The sequence below is a fragment of the Periplaneta americana genome, chromosome 17, assembly GCF_040183065.1.
Source record: "Periplaneta americana isolate PAMFEO1 chromosome 17, P.americana_PAMFEO1_priV1, whole genome shotgun sequence".
NCBI classification, from domain to species: Eukaryota; Metazoa; Arthropoda; class Insecta; order Blattodea; family Blattidae; genus Periplaneta; species Periplaneta americana.
This window is the reverse complement of record NC_091133.1, coordinates 73,848,697-73,868,986: the sequence shown is the minus strand read 5'-3', so window position 1 is coordinate 73,868,986 and position 20,290 is coordinate 73,848,697. Positions and strand designations below refer to the sequence as shown.

At 34.9% G+C, this 20,290-nt stretch overlaps 1 protein-coding gene across 4 annotated transcripts in view; it reads left to right on the top strand.

Moving 5' to 3' along the window:
* Positions 1 to 20,290, top strand: part of LOC138693057 (golgin subfamily A member 6-like protein 10) — a 42,232-nt gene that overhangs the window by 18,413 nt on the left and 3,529 nt on the right. For 3 of the 4 annotated variants that reach the window (XM_069816614.1, XM_069816615.1, XM_069816617.1), the window contains exons 2-4: positions 9,117 to 9,230; positions 12,293 to 12,424; positions 14,794 to 14,904. In XM_069816614.1, the coding sequence (XP_069672715.1) occupies positions 9,137 to 9,230; positions 12,293 to 12,424; positions 14,794 to 14,904 (337 nt within the window). In that variant the 5' untranslated portion in view covers positions 9,117 to 9,136. The remainder of the gene's footprint in view (positions 1 to 9,116; positions 9,231 to 12,292; positions 12,425 to 14,793; positions 14,905 to 20,290) is intronic. The other variant, XM_069816618.1, reaches the window with a different exon arrangement.

Sequence of the window (20,290 nt, the reverse complement as noted above, 5' to 3'; positions counted from 1 at the left end):
TAGGTCTATAAAGTTTCGTATGTGATATAGTGAACATGATGGGCGTAGTCAAGGAGGGTTTTGGGAGTTAACCCCTCCTCGAAGGCACTTTTTAGGAGCACACAGTTCAACGATAAATGAAAGGTTTGCGAAGCATCGGACATTAGTAACTTATTATCTTTATCTTGTCTCTTACCAGAACATTTTACTGCGGTTCTGAAATTACATAGGAAATATCATTGGACTACCAGTGCTTCCTGAATGAAATACATCTGAGGGCAGAGCAGAATCTGAAGTGTGAAAAGTAGTGGTTACGTCTACTCCCAGTAGCTTTAGCCTATTCTAAATTTTGTGTTGGAAAGTCTAGACAAGTGCAATCAAACGTTGTACCCAAACATCTACATCTAACTACAAATTTTGGCGACAATTCCTGTTTCTACTGCTAACCCGAAAAGGACTTTTCAAGTCTAGCGAGATTCAAAAACTACTTGTGCAACATTAGGAATGAAAATATACTTAACGAATTGGACCTTATGAACATTCATTATAGCGTAGTAAATAATGTGAACGACATAGTTGGCTGTTAAAAGCAGGAGGATAGTTCTAAAATTCTCGCTTTTAGGTTGATACATATCCTATGGTCCTTCCCACGAATCTGTAGAGCAGAAAGACGAAATAAGATTTCAGCGCAAGTGGTATGTGAAAGGACTAGGACCAATGACCGCTCTGGGGGCAAGTATTGGTTGAACGAAACTAGAAACTACCAATCGCTTGCAGGGAAGGGATCATTCCTATCTGAACTCTCTACCACAATCATATTGCCTCTTAGCGGTCTTGAGTTGATACTGCCCGCAATATACACTTCGGAACAGATAAACTCCGTCCCCATATGCACCAAGTCACTCTACAGATTCCCGGGACGGACCATAGATATAATTTCTACTTTTTTTTTACTATGTAATGAATATTGTTTTTAAATGTAGTTTTCATTTTCGAACCCTCCCCGAAAATAAAACCTCCCTACGCCCATGATTAACATCTTCCTTAAACTCCTATAAGAAATTTCTAGTTGCTCAGAAGCAGTTATTGCTGATTTATGGTTAACTGATATATCGTCATCTCCAACATATTCCACTTATACAATGGTTATCTGACATGACGCACACTAATATTTCATGGGTATTAATTTCTCGTTACTATTGAATACACACACTGTAACTTCATCCCTCCTAATCCCAAATATTTTCCTAATCACCTTATTCTCGAACATCCTAAACCTCTGTTCCTCTGTCAAAGTGAGAGTCCAATTTCACAACCATACAGAACAACAGGTAATGTAACTGTTTTATAAATTCTAATATTTGATACAATTTAGCATCTGTCAAAATATAAATTCAATTAAATTTATAAATCAGTGTCAGGAAAGTTATTATGGTACAATAATCTTCTATGCCATATATAAGATACTTAAACTGCAGAAGGAAAAATAAACTATAATTGTAATTATTGTTTCAAACCAGCGTATTTCGAAACGGAGAAGGTAATGAAGTGGAATCAGTAGAGAATGTTGGTGAAATAACCAAGGAAAAAGGGAATAACATCGAGAAAATCATCAGTAGCTTGGCTTTGTTCACCACAAATACAACTCCGCCATCGCTAAGGTTTGAACTCGAGACTCCTGAATGTTGAGGATAAATTAGCAGTACATTAGGAGCACAGAACACCTTCAGGCACATCATATAAACTATGGGTGTGCCTAGTGCGTGTAATCGTGTGTCTCGAGGTTTTCGTGTCCTTACATTTATTTTCAATTAGATAAATAGCGAGGTCGACTCATTCATTACTCTGGACACATACGTAAAAGCTTTTCTGTTTTTTAATGCTTTTCCACAAGTATAATCTGAACGGGGACTCTAAAATATAACTTCGAATTGTTCATCTGAACATTTCATTCAAAATGTATTCAAATTCAAATTTATTCAAAATTTTCGTTTAAATTACATGATTCAGATTGGAGATCCCCGAAATGAGCATGTGCTCGTCTAATGGACTAGAGTCGCCTTTTCACGATGGAGAATTGGGTTCAAATATCGACAAATTTATATAATTCATGGTGAATCACGATTCTGATAGCACAATTACTCAGGTCATTATTCTCACACCTGTCTCAATCGTAACTTCTGTGGGAATGTGATTATTTTAATTTGTGGAAAAGAATTATAGTACCACTGTTAGAAGACACCATTATGAAACATACCATATTAGTCAGTATCGTAGGAGTGGATCGTGAAGCCGTTCTGAATAATCTTCGTAATGATAAACTTGGCGCAGAAGTGAGAATAAGTTTATTTAATCCTACTGTATACCATGAATATATTATGCATTATTAGAGATCTTTCTTCTAGGAAAATATATTTATTCTTATTTAAATTAGTTTTTCAAAGAAGTACTGTATTTCTCTACTTTGTGTTCTTTTTAAGTGAGTTCACATTTTTAGGACCAGTTGAGATATTTAAAATTAAAAGCAAATTCCTATCTACAGTATAAACAATTTCATTGTTTGAACTATTAAAGTTACTTAATATATACGTGATTTATTTTACTTTGTTTACACCATTGAAATAATTCGCCTATCATTAACCCATCCTCACATTGTTATCGTACCGCTAGGGTAGGCATTAGAGTCGTGCACAACAGGTTACGAAAAATATAAATTATATATTGCTATTGAACGCCTGGCGCTATAATCAGTATGCAAAGCTCTCCCATCTCGTGAAATGTCTCAGTGTCAGTTTATCGAGTTCTTTCTCATTCTTTGTGGGTGGACGGCAAAGGCAGACCACAATGAGCCATGCAGGAGTTACAAGAGCCCTTACAAGGAAGTGATTATCATCGTGTAGGTCTACCATTTAATTGAAAGTTCTTCCTCTCTCAGTACATTCAATCAATCAATCATCCATCGATTAATCCATCATTTCATCCATCCATCGATTCATTGATTTATTCATACATCGATTCATTCATGTATGGATTTATTGATTGATTGATTCATTCATTGATTCACTGATTGATTGATTAATTCATTGATTCATTAGTTGAATCATTCATAGAGTCATTGATTGCTTCATTCATCCAGTCCAGATATGACAGTTGGGTACCTTCAAGGACAACAACAAGCTTCGTGACAATACAAACATTTCAGCTTCAGAGTACTTTTCTTTTTGTTAATAACACTCTAGCTTCTTAAAAATTATTTATTAGTGAAATAATAATGCAGCTCTTTAGAGTAATTAAAAGGCATTATATACTAACAACTACTGTTTAGAGGTAAGCATTTTGAATTTAAAATGTAAATATTACACTAGAATGTAGGCCTATGTACTTATTTGCTCTTCTCTTTAGTAAATAATTTTAATTTATTTTATTGCATTTCTTTACGCACCAGATTTCATATTCTGCATTACATTTATTTCCTTTTTTGTTACCAGTGTCCATTGGTTCATTTATGTATTAGTTATGAAGATAAGTGTATTAAAGTGTCCAATCAATAATATTGTAAACCTATATCAAGGAAACACAAGACAAAGTAAATTTCCTTCAATTGTTACGCTTGTGTATTCAGAAAATGTCGGTTTCATGTATAATGAAGTGCGCCTGGTGTTCTGTCTACCTGCAAAACATAAGGGGTAATCGGTTGAAAATCGAATATTCGGTCGGTTGCCCGACCTTGGCGGATGTTCTCTAACCGGTCGAATCTAAACCGGTTGTAAGCGCTATTTTGTAGGTCTCTGGTAGGCATTCTTATACCTTCAGTCGTTCTATAATGACCGCAGCAAACCACTAGCTTATTCACCTCGTATGCTAGATTGTCTCAAACCCTTCTTATGCTCAGTGGTGGCTTGTATATACAAAATTCTTATCCTTAATGAAAACAAAAGAAGTTTATTTACTACACGCAATATCAATTAAAAGCCCAAATTTATGCAAAAAAGAAGTATTTATTTTTTAATGTTGAGCTCACCATATAATTTATCATGATGATGATGATGATGATCTTTTTCAAAATTCGTCTTTTGTTGAGAACATACACGTTATGCTATTTTAATAAGGCACTATTTTAATAAACACTCCTTCCGTATAAGGATTTTTACCTCACCAATTTCCCACGCAACTCCATAGCTCGCCTGAACAATGTTTCCCCTCATGAATTCCGACCCGGTTGTTGTACTTGGTTAAATGTTGGTTTTATTTGATTTATTTATACCATAAAACTTGCTTATTAGTTCTAACAGTTGTTTAGCACTATCAGCACCTGCCATATACAGTATATAATTAAGAAGGAAAGAGCTTTATGTTTCAGAAAAAGATAATTAAATTTTAATTAAATGATGCTTTAAAAATTAAACACATAAACTTTTATATATTGTCCGTCCGTCGAATCTGTAGGGTGCCAGTCACAAAACAAGTCTTCCGCACAACTGGCGTCATAGCTGGTTGATACAATGAGTAGTCAGGGCGCGAAAGGAAGGGCGTGTAGGAGAAGGTACACAAGACGCAATGTGAACTGTCGCCCGCTCGCTCTCTAGCCTGAGGAAGGAAAGGGAGCAAACTTTGCCCTCTCTCGAGTGATATCATGCACCAGTTTAATCTACAGAATTCACGGGCGGATTACAGCTATACGCACGATTCATATTTCCATAATGCCTCTGCACATTTCTTATTTTTGCAAGGTAGTAACAATTTTTTGGCACAGCAAACATATAATGTTCTTCCTTTCCTCACAAAAAAGTTCTATTCTTTCCATTCCTTATGGAAATAATATTTTCTTGCCTTGCTGAATTCACTACTTTCCTTTAAAAGAAACATTCTTCCTTATTAAGCCACCACTGCCGCTGCGCTGATGACAGCATGATTGAGTGCAGTGAAGCAAGTTAATAAACCCTACAAGTACATGTGAACTAGAATTAGAGGGTGGGGGTTGAGAAGTCGCGTTCTACAAGTTCTAAATGTACTATATTTGCCGATATCTGACTTAAGGGATCACCAGGTCGCTTGTGACTTATGTATATACTTAGAAATAGATATGGATCTGCTATAGATATGCATAGATATGGATCTGCTATAAATATGCATAGATATGGATATGGAATAGATATCTATTCTGCACTCCAATGAGTAGTAGGCTACAGATGTTAGTTACGGCTCGAAAGAGAGGCGGTGTTCGACCATTAGTGTACATACGAATGTCATTTGTACTACAAAAAAGAATAATGACTAAACTAATTATTCTATCATTCGACGAGGAAAGTAATCAACGTGCATTTCACTTTTCTGTCCTGAGACATGTTTTTACGTACGCGAATGTTTTGTGCTTTTTTTTTTTTTTTAGATATACAATATAATGTAATGAATTATTTGTTGGCTGAAATGACTCACTACATTATACTCGTACTATGAACCGTACTTCCTATGTTACTGAATATAAAAATGACTTATAATAGAAACGAAAAATGCAACATATCAGATTTTATTATCGTAAAAGTATTTGAATTAATGTGAATCGATGTTGTAATAGGCCTATGCATGGTTGCATTTCAAAGCTTCGTTCATAAATTTCCTAAAGAGAGAATATTATGCACGGAATTTTCCAGCATAATACTCGTAAATGAACTTAGTTAAACCTTAAGTAATAAAACACGAAAGGAAAATATTATATCGTTTAGAAATAATATAATAAATGACGTGTGAAATAAAAGCGCCAAGTTTACGTTACAGAATGGAGAGCAAACACTGAAAGTTTCTTTTTTTAGCAATTAAAAACATTTTCGGGTAAATATTCGTAATTTAAATAAAATGTGCAAAGAAACTGGTGCTAATTTTGTTATTTTTCAGGCATAGGCTACAATATAAGATATAATCCCAGTTGTACATTGAACTCACGGTTTATTTTTCTTATTAAAAATGATGCACCATTAGTCGAGTGGCTAGAGCCTATAGAACCAGGAGATATTGCACGTCAAGCATGCTCTGCTAAGATCAATAACTTTCCATATAAAATAGGGAAAACAACCTTAAAGAATATGCGCTGCGGGTTGCTTACGCCAGGGATTACCTCGTACAATTGGACATCTATGAGCTAGAGCGTCGGCTTTGCACGCTGGTAACAAGGGTTCGAATCTCGGCGGGCCGAAGTGGAATTTGTGGTAACAAAGACAGTGTTTTGTGGTAGGTTTTCGTGAGATACTATCGTTTTCCCCTATACATTTCACCATTGCTCCATTAATCATAATCATACGATTATCTACAATTCGCCTCTCATGGTGCACCGAGAGCAACGCTACAGCATCAGAAGGAACTAAAGCTTCGGCGTATCACTTCTAGATGGGAACACCTCGGTGAATGACGCAGAGTCAAGTATCTGCCCGCCATTCGATAAAAATGTTCGACTTTAAAATATTTACAAATTAAGCATGCTATTATCATGTAAATATGAAATTGAATAGTACCAAATCTACAGAAAATACATCTTACTTGACGATATGTGTCAGAGAAATAACAATTGTTTGTATACATTTGCAGTCCGATTAGCGAAATATGTCATTAGTCAGCGATGTATGCAATGAAGGGGGAAAGAACTGATCATCCTAACCCCATTATTTCCTGACTTAGTTGCCTCATGACTGATGCCTTGTCACTTATGAGGTTCCAACCAGTCTCGCAACAAATACTTTTTTGTGGACACTATGTTATTATCCAGGGTGCGAATTAAAATTTCTAATGAGGGGGGGATAGAGTCCTAGATAGAGAATACCACACATAAAATTATTATTATTATTATTATTAACCTCATTCGATACGGCTCATTGGTCGCACAGAAATATTTTAATCAAATTTAAATGAATCATTCTCAACATTACAATATTTTGACATTGGTTGTTATTGCATTAAGCCACAGAAGTAGGGCCTATACTTCAATGTTTCGCTCAACGAATGTAACATAATCCACATATCCGTTGACTACAGTACTTCGGAAATGATGATTAGCCAAAATGGGAAAATAGTGCAATGAAAATGGTGTGTGAGATCAAAGAAAATTTCCTTAATCCTATTAATACGAAGAAAGTTAGATAAAGCTAGAAATGTTTACATATCACTTGAAATAGCCATGCTCCTTGAAAAGCAGAGGGCAACAAAGGTCCTGTGCTTGCATCAGTATGGTACAAAACAACGATTTTAAACATATCTACGGCTGCGAATTGGCTGAGAGAAAACCTAAATGTAGTCACAGAGAGAATGTTAATATAGGCTACCAGGAATTGCTAGGACCAATTTTACTTGAAATGACTCACATAAACGCATTCTGCCTAAACAATCTCTATATAGTAGGACTGCATCCTGTCACAATGTCCTTGCATATTATTTAATATTCTTAACATGTCTGTGTATTATGCATGTGCGAGAAATGTTCATTTCCTAGAAGATTATGGTCTGAATAGAGAGTCGTGACATTGCGTCTTCCACTATTTTAACTTCTCTCGTATTATGCCATTACGTAGACAATGCAATTCATTTTAATATTATGTTCTCCAGGAAGTAGTCTGAACATAATAATTAATATGATATATGAAGAGATCAGAGCCATAGTGGGCCAAGCGCCATTTATTAAAAAAGGAGAAAGCAAGGGTTAAAGTTAATACCGGTACTATAGTTTAATAAAGATTGACGTATCATTTAGTTTTAATGTGCATACTTTATATTAGGCCTACTTGCTTTATGTTTTATTGAATTATGATAATCACATAATTTTAACCTTTGTTTTTTCCGTTTTTAATATATGGCGCTTGGCCCACTATGGTTCTGAACTCTTCATATATTTTCCATTAAGATGATATATACGGTTACTTTTCGTAGCTACATTTAGCCGTTTCGCAACAATTTATTCAGTTCCTTAGTCATGTTGCAATTGGTGCTACTGTTCATAATACATTTTTTAGACAGTCATTCCTAAAAGTAGATATTTTAACGGCAGGCAAGCGTATTAAAAATCGACTATTATACAGTATCGTGCGAAAAGTACTTTTAACACTAGTGCGAAAATTATTTAAGATTGATTTTCAACTGATTATTAATTATTTCCCACATGTCACACCACAGAAATCGCAACCGAACAAGAAAGCGGTTCAAACAACACCATGCCTACTTTTAAAAATGACTGTTTTCGGTTACGAAATGTACACAAATTAAATCAGTTATTTCAACAAATATTTCATTTACAATTATATGAAACAATTAAGAATTAAATATCATTTTAAAATGAGGAGAAGCCCGGGTTCATCGCTGAATTTGCAGTAGAACACTCTGCAACTGATGTACAACATCGTCTGCTTATAATGTGATAAAGTTTAACTATTATAATGAGGCAGATTACAGCAGCAGAGAAATCGAGGGAATTGCTCTCTTTGTATTACTCGTGTTGAATATATTTATATTGTATTTTCCCTTTTCTCCTTGCATTGTCTTTGTTCTCCTTATATTCACATTGTTGTGCTTGTATTCTTGTTATACCCCTTTATTCCATTTTTCTCCTTGTTTCGCGCGCTGTTCGTCAATCCTTCTATGTAAAGATTTACAGCATAGCAAAGTTATGATCTGTTATACTCCAGCAGATATGAAGTTAAAGAAATGGTTAACACAGTTTTATGACCTAATTTCAATGTTCTGGCTCATACAGTTTATTATTTACAGCACTCTGAATATAATATCATTATTTACATTCAGTAGCTTAACAAGGCATTGATGTGGAAATCATAGTCATTTGTCAATATAAATGAAATGAAGAAGTTGTGTTTGCATAATTGAATTGCACTCAATTAGCTATTTCCTCTGTTCATTTGCTGCAATTATCTGAAAGTCACATCTATATAGAATACGAGCTCAAATCAGGAATGCTTGGGGAGTTTCAGTTTCCATGCATTCCTTTTTGACAGCGAAAACTGATAATGGTATAATAAAAGATGTGAGTATGTTTTATGTTGACTTCATGACGTCTGCTCGGCTAATGTGCATAGAGTGCGTTATAGCTTGCCATAATAGTATTGCATTGCTGTTAAGTTTGCCTCTCCTTTGTCGTGTTTCAGCACTCCAGGAGCCGCGCAGCATGAGGCGAACACTTCACCTCAGTGTTCTGGTGGGCACCGTGGTGTCCCTAATCTTGTTGAGTCACACACCAGGAAGCAACGGAGCCGTAATTGGTAATATTTCAAATTGTATACTTTTAGTTGTCTTGTAAACTGCATTGTTTAAGTGGTTACAATAATACAGATCTCAAACATCGCACTTGAGTGTCTCAAATTTTCAATTCTGAATAGACATTTTATTTTTTTTATGAATAAAATTAAAATTTACCTTTGGTTCTTTACTTTAAAGGTAACATTTTCCGAATCACTGATATTCAAATTTTATTAACACTAACATAATAATTACTTAGATTTGAATAAAATTGTTCTGATAATAGTGCTATAGGGGAAGAACTTACAGAACTCTGTTGGTCTGCGCATGCGTCAATCTTAAAAAGTGACACAATATACTATTCACCTCTTCCTTCCTAATTGTCAGCAAATACAATAGCGCGTACTGATAGCAATGACGACTTGTCAATCTGTAGCGACAATGGCTCAGATTAATGGAGGGAAACTCCAGACTCCGCCTCCAGCACAGCGGTAAGCTTTAGTAACCTCCTACAAAGGAGTTTTGCCAGTTGTAGGCCTATAGCTATGCTGGCTACAAGCAAACAGGGATTGAATTCCCTCCCACAGAACTGGTGTGTATCCTTCCATGTATTTATCTTGGCTGTCATTTTCTAACCGATTATTTAACGATGCTGTATCAACTGCGAGGCTATCTAGCATCAAAGTATTGATGATAGCGAGATGATACCTGGTGAGACGAGTCAAAGGATTCGCCATGAGTTTACCCGACATTTGCTTCATAATTGGGGAAAATATTACAAAAATCCAATCAAGCAATCAATCCAAGCGGGATTAAAGCTGCGCCTGAAAGATGCCTCCAATTACCCATATACCTTCAATTACCTATATATGGTGTCATAAGCAGTAACCTTGTACCATGCTTATCATTTGGCTAACATGTCTCGGCATATATGAATGTCTTGTATTGCATTGGCCTAATGATGCAGATCTAAAATTTAAATGATGATTTTCTGTTAACAATATCCATAAGGTTAAGTTTAATCCAAATTATTTGTTATATCTCACTTTTTGCTTCCTTCATACTAGGCCTACTATATATATAACTATTATTAATATTAGTATAAAATATGACCATATAGACCCTATATGAGAAGTTTGAAGCTACGGTGGTATAAGTCAGATTTTTCGTCGTTTCAACTTACGAATGCCAGAAAAAAAATTTGATCTTTTCTCTCGTATTTAAAGTATCAAACAACATTATATTTGCACAAATAGTCCCTTAAATTATATTTCAACAGATTTTTTAATTGCATATAAAGTCAAAGTTAAAATATTCCATGTCTTACAAAATTACTGACTTACGCCACTGTTGCTTTATATATACTGCATATATATATATATATATATATATATATATACATAAAGTGTGTGTATGTGGGTGTACAGGGTGTTCACATGAAACCTTTACAACTTCAGATGTAAATAACAAATTATTTAGACATGATATCTGGATGCGGTTTTCTGCATGTTAAGCAGAAACTGTCGAAGTTTTTATGGGAATTTTAGTGAAATCTGAAATGTGACGGTGAAGAAGAAATGGAAACTTCAGGACATGGCGCAATGTGTATCCTGGTTTATCGAACCATGATCAGATACATAGATACAACATAACGTCTGGACCCAATATGGAAGAGAACAGCCATCACGGCCAACAATACGGGAGTGACACCGAAAATTTATAGAGACTGGGAGTGTGCTGCGGCAAAAGGGTAGTGGGCGGCAAAGCACAAGTGTGGAGCACATTGAACGTGTACAAGGCGCATTTGTCCCCGAAGGAATCCTTTTTCAGCGTCAATTCTAGCCAGCATGTCGATAGCAAATGCTGTGCGGCGTGGACGATTATCTGGTTGAAGAGCTTGCACTAGCTGAACGTTGTACACGTTCAACTTCACATTCTTGTAAAGGACTTTGTGGACAATCGAACGCGGCAAGTTCAATTCTCTGACGGCACTGCGAATGGACCTACTAAGGTTTAAGGATCGTGTCAAGATAAACCAGAATGTACATTTAGACATCTCCTGAGATATCCATATCTTCTTCATTGTCAGATTTCAGATTTCAACAAATTCACACTTGCGACTAAAAAACGCATTTCAGCAAATCAACAAAATGCCCATAAAAACGTTGATAGTTTGTGATCAACATGCAGAAAACCGCATTCAACTATCATGTATCAATAATCTGTTATTTACATCTGAAGTTGTAAAAGTTTCATGTGGACATTCTGTATATATACATTCCAAAGTGTCACGTACATACATATACATCATTTCGAAATGTGTATGAAATAATAATGTAAAATTTATTACGAAATTGTTATATGTATAACTGCATCTTGCTGGAGTATACAATTGTGTTTTATCGATTATGTAGAAGAGTATTAGGTAAAATAATTATGAAAGCCAGATATATCTAAAAACAAAAAGTCAAAATTAAGAATTTATAAAAAATATAAATCCGACCTTGCACGTGCAATTACAATTCTTATTAAATACAGCACGATTATTTAGTCCTGACAGTCGCCGGAGATGTGCGCCTGGGTCAGGTGAGTCCATTTAGTTACGCCAAGGGGTGTTTGTTTGGGTTAGTCACTCGGTTGCCTTCGGAGCGATCGGATGTCATGCGTGCGGTATAGCAGTATGTTTCTAGTAGGCTACAGTTAAGCTGTACTGTATTCCTTTACCGACCGCTCCCCCTTATCTCTACTCCGGAGCTCTCCCCATTACTTCCCCTCTTTCGCGTCGCTGAGCTGTCAGGACTAAATAATCGGTCTGTACTTGATAAGAGTTCGCTTAGTGCTCAGCTGTCATTTTAATTTAACATAACCCGTCGCTTTTCCGTCCCGTTTTTGTTTCAAGGAATTGATCAGCTTACCTTAGTTGTCAATGATGGACCGGTATTTCAGACTAAACGAAAGGACGATAGATAATACAAACATGCACTTAATACTTTACAATTCAAAATAGTGCAATGATTTTACAAATTGTTGAATTAAAACAGAGTTCTTTAGTCGAAAAAATCATATTATAACCACTTTTTTCCAGTGCATTCGTCTTCATCGTCATCTGAAACATCTTGCAATGGACTTCTTTGTCCGCCGGGAAGTAATTGCATAGCTTTTACAACTAACAACAATGGAAACAAGACTAGTGATAAGCGCTGCACTGATTTTGAAGGTAAATGTAGCATTTAAACTATTAATTAGCAGTGGCGTAGCATGAAATTTTGAGCAGGGGAAGCTAACTCAAGTTGTCTTTCGTGTAAATATGAGAAAACGTATTACCAAAATATAGTCTTAAAATAAATAGCAGTCAATGTCAAGTCAGCAGCCCGAAGATTGGTTGGAACCTCGTAAGTAACACCAATAAGGCATGACTTCAAATGGTAAAATATGATTTCATGGTTTACACAAATCTCTAACAAATAGACACTGTCATTTGTCTTTTAAATCGCACTTTTGTTCGTAAGTCAGTCTTGATAATACAAATGTCCTAAAAATTCAAGTAAATTGGTGTCAGGAACTGTTATTTCACTCATTATTTATTATATCAGCCGCAATGCACACTAACCTTCAACTGGACACAACTCACGAAAGGGATAACTCGGAAACTTTCAATGTAAAAGCTAGCTTCTTCCGTGCCTTGCGACCAGGGTAGGTTAGTTAGAAAGGGATGGAAAATCTGCGGGGTGGATTACAAGAAGAATGAGTGAAAGAAACCAGTCTGTTTGGAAGCTGGTGTGTGCAGGCTTCTTGTTTACTGCTGCATCACAAATCATCCTGAGCTGCCGCATCGCAATATTTAACGCATAAATATAAACTCTATTAAAATTAATAAATAATTTTGTTCATAAACTGCAGGTTTATTATGAAATTATTATTAACTGGGGAAGCTGAGCTTTTTAGCAAACATTGACGCTACGCCACTGTTAATTAGGATAAAGTACTAATGTTAGACTCCATATTATAGGCCTAATATTATAATATGATATGTTTTATACCGAGGAATTAAAGTGCCACAATTTACAGTACGTGGATAAACATTACTGCTTGTGAGCGAGGACTCCAACAAGGACAGTCTCACCACAGTCTAGTATATACAGTCACGAAGCTTTAGTTGTTGAGAGTACTAGGAACAATAGACTGTGCCGGTACTATTTCACATTGTCTGTACTGAGGCGATAGTAGCGATCCTAGTGGTTAGCAACTATCTATGGATGCATATTCCCTACGTATTGAGCTTCGTGACTGTATATATTAGACTGTGGTCTCACTATAAAGAGTGACGTCCCTGCCCGTTAGGGTTGCCACAGTTCAGTAAGAAGCAGAGTTGTAAAGCTGCGGCAGACGACCATAGAATACGAAATGGCAGTGTAGAATATGGTAATTTTCCTAGTAGCACTCGTAGAATAAAATGCAACCTTAAATAGGCCTACACCAAAACTCTGCTGGCTGCATAAACAACAGGCGATGCTATCTATCAATACTATTAAAAATGACGATTTGCAAGCAGATTAAAAGTAGATAATAAACAGATTCTATGATATATGGCTTCGTGGTCTAACGCACTACAAATCATGAGATCTCGGGTTCGATTATCTTCCTGAGTATGGAAATTTGTCCTTACAGAGACTATTTAATACTTTCACTCGTAAAGATTTACGACATTTACTAGAAGCTAAGTGAGTATATATAGGCCTATAAAGAATTTCTGTAGGTAGGATCATCCCAGTGTTCAAGCACAGGTTCTCAGAATGAGAACTTTACGATACAAAAATCATCAACAAGATGGAAGTCAAATGCAAATATTGCGTACCAAAATGCCATAATGCAGTGACAACTGAACACTTATGTTATTAGCCTACTTCAGAAATGTGAAGCAAATCAACTGGAGTACAAATTCAAAATTATAATAATGTTAATTTTAACATAAAACCTACTCTAACAATGAAAATTACCTAATCTAACACTTTTATGACGACCCAAAGCATAATTCCTAGCAATTTATATCTTTAACGTCGATATCTCATTTCCAATTAAATTATATTTGAAGGTTAAATTAGTGTTTTTTTTCACGTGTCCAGGTTTTAAACCACTGATGCGAAGTATTAGACCGAACTGAATTATGCGTAATATTAATGAATTTGTTAAGGTTAAAAGATTCAATGGAGGCCGCAGTGGTGGCTTTGAATTTCACATACGGAATGTAAATTTTGAGTACCTCATGCGAATGGAGCCTTATTATGTATCCGACAACGAACTTCAACTTGCATATATAGATACAAAATAATCCTATTAGGCTTACTTGAAATACAAACTGGATTATTTACTCATAACTTCATAGTATTACTCCATGGTCACATTTAACTGTAACTGAGTCTCTGTAACTGTAACTGGAAAGTGCTTCGATAGAATCTGGATTTAATAACATAACATAGCATATTATATGAACTTAAGGATGAAATCAGAACCCAGAAAAATACTCGTATTTGAGAAGCCTTCTCTGTCTTGTGCTGGAATACTGAAACACTATGACTTTCGTTCCAGGTAAAGTTATAAGGCAAGAGACAATTACAATAGTGGACGGAAAGATGTGTATAAAGAACGTGAGAATGGTAAATGGCATAAAAGAAGTGGAACGCACGTGCAGAAACCTGAGTAAGTCAATATAGAGTGGAAGGTATTCAATCACAGTCCTTTTAAGGGACAAATCCTGAGCATAGCATGAACGGAAAAGTCCCTCAACATTTTCTTCCTATGCGTTTAGATTTCCCACAAATAATTATTTTACGTGATAATTTTTATTCCACTGCCTTTCAAACACATTTTGGAAATCCGCATTTTATAAAACTTTTTACATTTAAGTTCTCAGTTCCAACAAATAATTTTGCATAATGTTTCTGTCACATTTACGGTTTAAAATTATTTTAATATTTCAATTACGTATTAATAGATCACTTTAAGAATTTGATGTTTGGCAATGCTGTTACCAGACGCGTACTTCACCCTAATAAGCCTACCTGAGTAAGGCAGGACACAAGGACAGTCACCTCGTGAAACAGATCTGATGTTAACATTGCCTACATAACCACTCTCGAAGTGATGTTTACATGCGTGGGAAAGTAGGCTATTATTGAATTTACTGCAATGTTGCAATTATTCTAGAAACAAAGTCGATTTCCCGCCAAATAAAATGAAATAACTCAAAATGGCAGAAGAATATTTTGTTCCTTTTTATCTTAAGGACATGCTCTGTAGAGTTATTGTCATTGAATAATTTCCACTCTGTATATACATGTAAGTATAGGTCTATACTTGCACCTATATGAGTTTGTAATGATGGTGGTTATTAATCGTACATAAAAGTTTAGAATAGCATTGACTACGATGCAGTAGGCCTATAATTAGCCAAATTACAAATTCCAAAAGCTCAAATTAGAGTGGACTTAACCGAGAAAAATGTTGGTATTTTTGTTTTCCTGTCATAATGTCATTATGTCCCCATTCATATTACAGCACGGAAGAAAAAAAATCTATAAATTATGTCATCAACAGATGCAATATTATTGTTTATAACAAGGTCACTTCATACGATTTGCAATATGACGGTGGTATAACATGCCAGAGCTCACTGTTCAAACCAAATCCTAACATGTAAAGAAAGATTCTTTGACTTATGTCGGCCAGTTGAACAGATGTTCTGATAAAACCCATTCAAAGTGGAAAATTATTATGACACATCCAACAAGTGCCTATTATAACGTATGAAGGCCATTCATACTGCAATATGACCAGAAGATAAACAAGGATGATGTAATGGTGGGTCATTATGACCCAGCACTTGAACCTTATAAACAGTGGCGTAGCCAGACTAATTATTTTGAGTGGACCAAATATGCAGATAAGTACCTGACCCATCTCCTGACAATTCCGCTGCCGTCAGCTCTATTGAAAATCATTCTCGGAAGTCTTATTTAATAACATGCAAAATTATCTATACAAATGCTTCATAAGGTGAATTGGAGCTGTCGAGATTTCCTAGCAACAAATCTGTCGATCGCTGATGATGGGTCCTTCAACAAATCCCAACTTTTCTCCTTCTCAGTGGATAGAATTGCTAGATTACAAAAGTCTTGTGCTTGACATGATTGTCGAATTTTTCTTCGTTTCAGAGCTTTGAAAAGTTTTATATCATTGCCTTAATGAAGGACGAACATTTACTATATCCATTTTTGGAGACTGAGGTGCTTCCAATAATGAATTTCCAAGAGCAAGAATATCTCTAAACATACCAAATAAAATAAGGTGTCAAATTTTTCTAGCTGATGTAACAATTCAGTAGTCTCCAGGGCTTCCTTCTTTTTATCGCTGCCAGACAATTTTTAGGCCCAACCCAACACAGTTAAATTGGCTCTTGAAGAAATGAACGCATTTTTGACTTCTTACCTTAATGCTATCGTCTGTAACTATTGCTCTGGATGCATGGTTTAGTTTTAATGTTGAGTAATTTCCATAAAATAAACGCAAAAATTCGCATATCTTTTGGGTGGGCCTGGGGCCACCTGGCCCATCTGCTGGCTACGCCACTTCTTATAAATCTTAGGTAGGTGCAATCTCAGCCCACACTAGTACGATTACGTTAAGATTTGCTGAGTATCCAGATTTCCAGCAGGCAAACCCTCTCGTCAAACACATAAAAAGGATTTGATAGGCAGTCCATTGATAACGATTTGAAACTTGACGTTTTGTTAATGGTCCAATGTAAACCACATTCTTCTCTCCACGAAATGGAATCTACATAGGATATCTCAAAAGCGACTGCCTCAACAATATTGCACATTACTAAATGTTACCCTTATAAAGTCCAGCCCTTGCAGGAGTTGATGGAAAACGACTTTAATAGAAGGTTGCAGTTATGTTCTCTGAATTTCGTTTCTATTATACTCAACAGTTGATTGAGGAATAGGTGGCTGATTTGGATGATTCTGTCAAAAAGCGTGCATATACTTATTATGTACAGCACCAGGAAAAAGTAATGGGCTAAGTCTTGATGGCAGTCCTCCTGTATATAGGTAACAAGTTTCGCAAGACTGTCCATAAGTAGCATATATAGGCGCTCTTGTTTACTGCACATGTGCAATGCGTTTTATCTGGAACTTAGTAAAATTAGACAGCTCATTTCTTTCTTTCTGGAACTGTACGCCTTGTGTCACCTAATCATATCACCAAAATCTCAATTCTCTCATTTTTATGTTAAGATTTTGCTTTATGTTGTTTTCATAACACAAGAACTAACAAAATGTATCAACAGTAAAATTGCTAAGCTCTTTCAGACGGTATAAAAAAACTATATTAGGGTTTAATATAAAAATGTTCTCCATGACGACATAACTCGCATAAAAGTAATCACCAAAATATTTCTTTGCCATAAAAATTATTCCTTTCCAAATACAAGATTTGACGTGTCTAAGCTTTTTGTTCAAAATCCCCTCATTCAATTTTAATTTTAATTATGCGCTAATTTTGAAAAATCCTGTATATTTTTCTGTATATAAATAGTTAATTTTTAGATCCTGAATTTATAACAACTTCTCGCATTTCATTTTCTGGAGTTGTGTTTTACAAAACTTCGATGTTGTATGTGTACGAAGTATCCATTGGCAAAATAAGAGTATGTACCTTGCATTAACAACATTCAAGTTTTTTACTTATTCAAGTTTAACACACTCATTACACTGAAAAATATATTATTCTGTTATGTCATGTACTGTTCGTGTCTTTTTGTGAACTTTATCTTTTAAATTTGTATTATATGTGTTACAGCATTATCTTATTTCTTTTTTCATCAATTGATTTTCTATGAAGGTCGTTTCACGACATTCAGGATGATGATGATGATGATGATGATGATGATGATGATGATGATGATGATGATGATGATATAATTTTAAAAGTTTCTTTACAAAATAATTTCTCTACACTTTTTACAACATTAATAAATTACCATTTCTTGACAGTTTATTGTCAAATTTTCTAGTGTTTCCTTTTTGTTTATTTTTTGTCCATAACATTCGTAATTTTTACTTTATACTTCTTGTTTACAGTTTCTGCACGTTTCAATCCCACGTTCATGTTCTTCAACAGTGTTCCAAGCACCCGGCAACGAAGTTGCTGTACTGCCATTGGACACATTGCGCTCATTTCTTTTACAAATTTTATTACAATCTTCACATTCATATTCTGTTTGGCATATATCTCCGACATTACATAAACAGTACTGATTGTATCAGTATGGTATTACTGGTACGATATCTTTTATTTTCTTCAGTTGAATGTTATTTTCCTGGTGCTTTGTTTTTAACATTACACATTTGGTACCATACCTTTTTGTTATATCCTTTATTGCAGTTTTACGTGAATAACTAGCTACATCCAAAGAAAACTTTCATACTATTAAATACATCAACATAACATTTACTTTTACGTAAAGTAAATTATAACTTCTTTATCAGCACCTCTGCAATAATAAAATTTACAGATTCGGTAAATGGAATACTTATTGCAATATTTAATAATATAACCTAGCTAATGCAAATAATTTATTATATTCTTCTAATTTATTACATAAGTCAAAAGCTAAATCTTTCCAAATCGTTCTTCCATCTTACTTCAATTTATTTAATTCCTTATCGAGTATTAGAATGAAGGACATGGCTAACAGTACTCACCTTAAATAACGTAAATTATCGGAATTTTATATCTGAATTGCATTTTCTTGTTATTTTATCTTCAGTTAAATTAATTTATTTTTCGTTTAGTTGCTATTGGCATATATACTGTGGAAACATTAAATTAAGTACCAGTACTCGAAAGAGCAATGTACTGTATTAGATGTTACTATATCTTACTTTTTTTAGTCAACAGTTGAAATACATACAATAACTATTATTAATAAATTATGAAAACCAGAATGGATAAAATCATAGCTATACTTGTTCTGCTGCTTTTACAAACATTCATTTTCTTCTAAAGGCTTCCAACATTCCATTTAGAGGACAAAATTTTACAGGAAATTGATAACTTACAGATCACGCTTTAAATTTGTTGCTAAGTCTAGGACTAATTTCTATTTAAACTGTTTTTTTTTTCATATAGTTTTGATTTATTTTTGTTTATTTATCGATTTTGACTATTTCTTGCTTCACTAATAACATTATAATGGAATGGAAAAATGTAATTTACATTTGGTACAGTTTCAAATATTTGCAATATTGCATTTTGTAATATATATATAAAATCGAAATTATGATATATTAATCCATTCTTCTTTTTAAATCTCTCGTGCTATTTTTTATATATAGGTTTGAACTCTTTGCCAATTCTCTTAGCTCAACTAGTATCTTCTTCTTGTCTATGTAATATAGAGTTAAAATATTCAATAAACAATCAAATCATATGCATGCCTATTTTGATAATATTTCATAAAAGTATATATCTCCTTGCCCTGAATTACGTAACCACCTTCTATCAGTATTCAACTTCAATGACGCCATTGTTTCTCCGTCATAAATGAACATATCACCACGTTAAATACAGTACACAATATAGGCCTACTACTACCACTGCTACTGCTGCTTCTACTAATGTTCGAAATGGAAGCTTAGAAGTACTGGTATACTTTATGAAGATACAATTAGGTTATACCATCCTCGGTTACATAGGTCTATGTCATATACCAGTACCTATGTAATAAATATGTGTATCTAATACCTACCTACCCACTTCACTTGCGTGATTAGGATTCCGCATACTGCGTGTAATTGGCAGAACTGTGACCCATTTTCAAGTTGCACACCACTTTGGTGGGCCATGTTATGCATGATGTGTACCTGTGAAGAGTTATGTCGTGTACTAGGGTGAGTGTATGTGTAAGTGTTCGTGTAATGTAAGGTATGGGTGAGGAAGGGAGAAGGGGAAACCTGGTGTTGGCACATAGCCTACTCCTGTCGAATAGTACCAAGGGGAGAGGGGGAGTTTCCTTTTT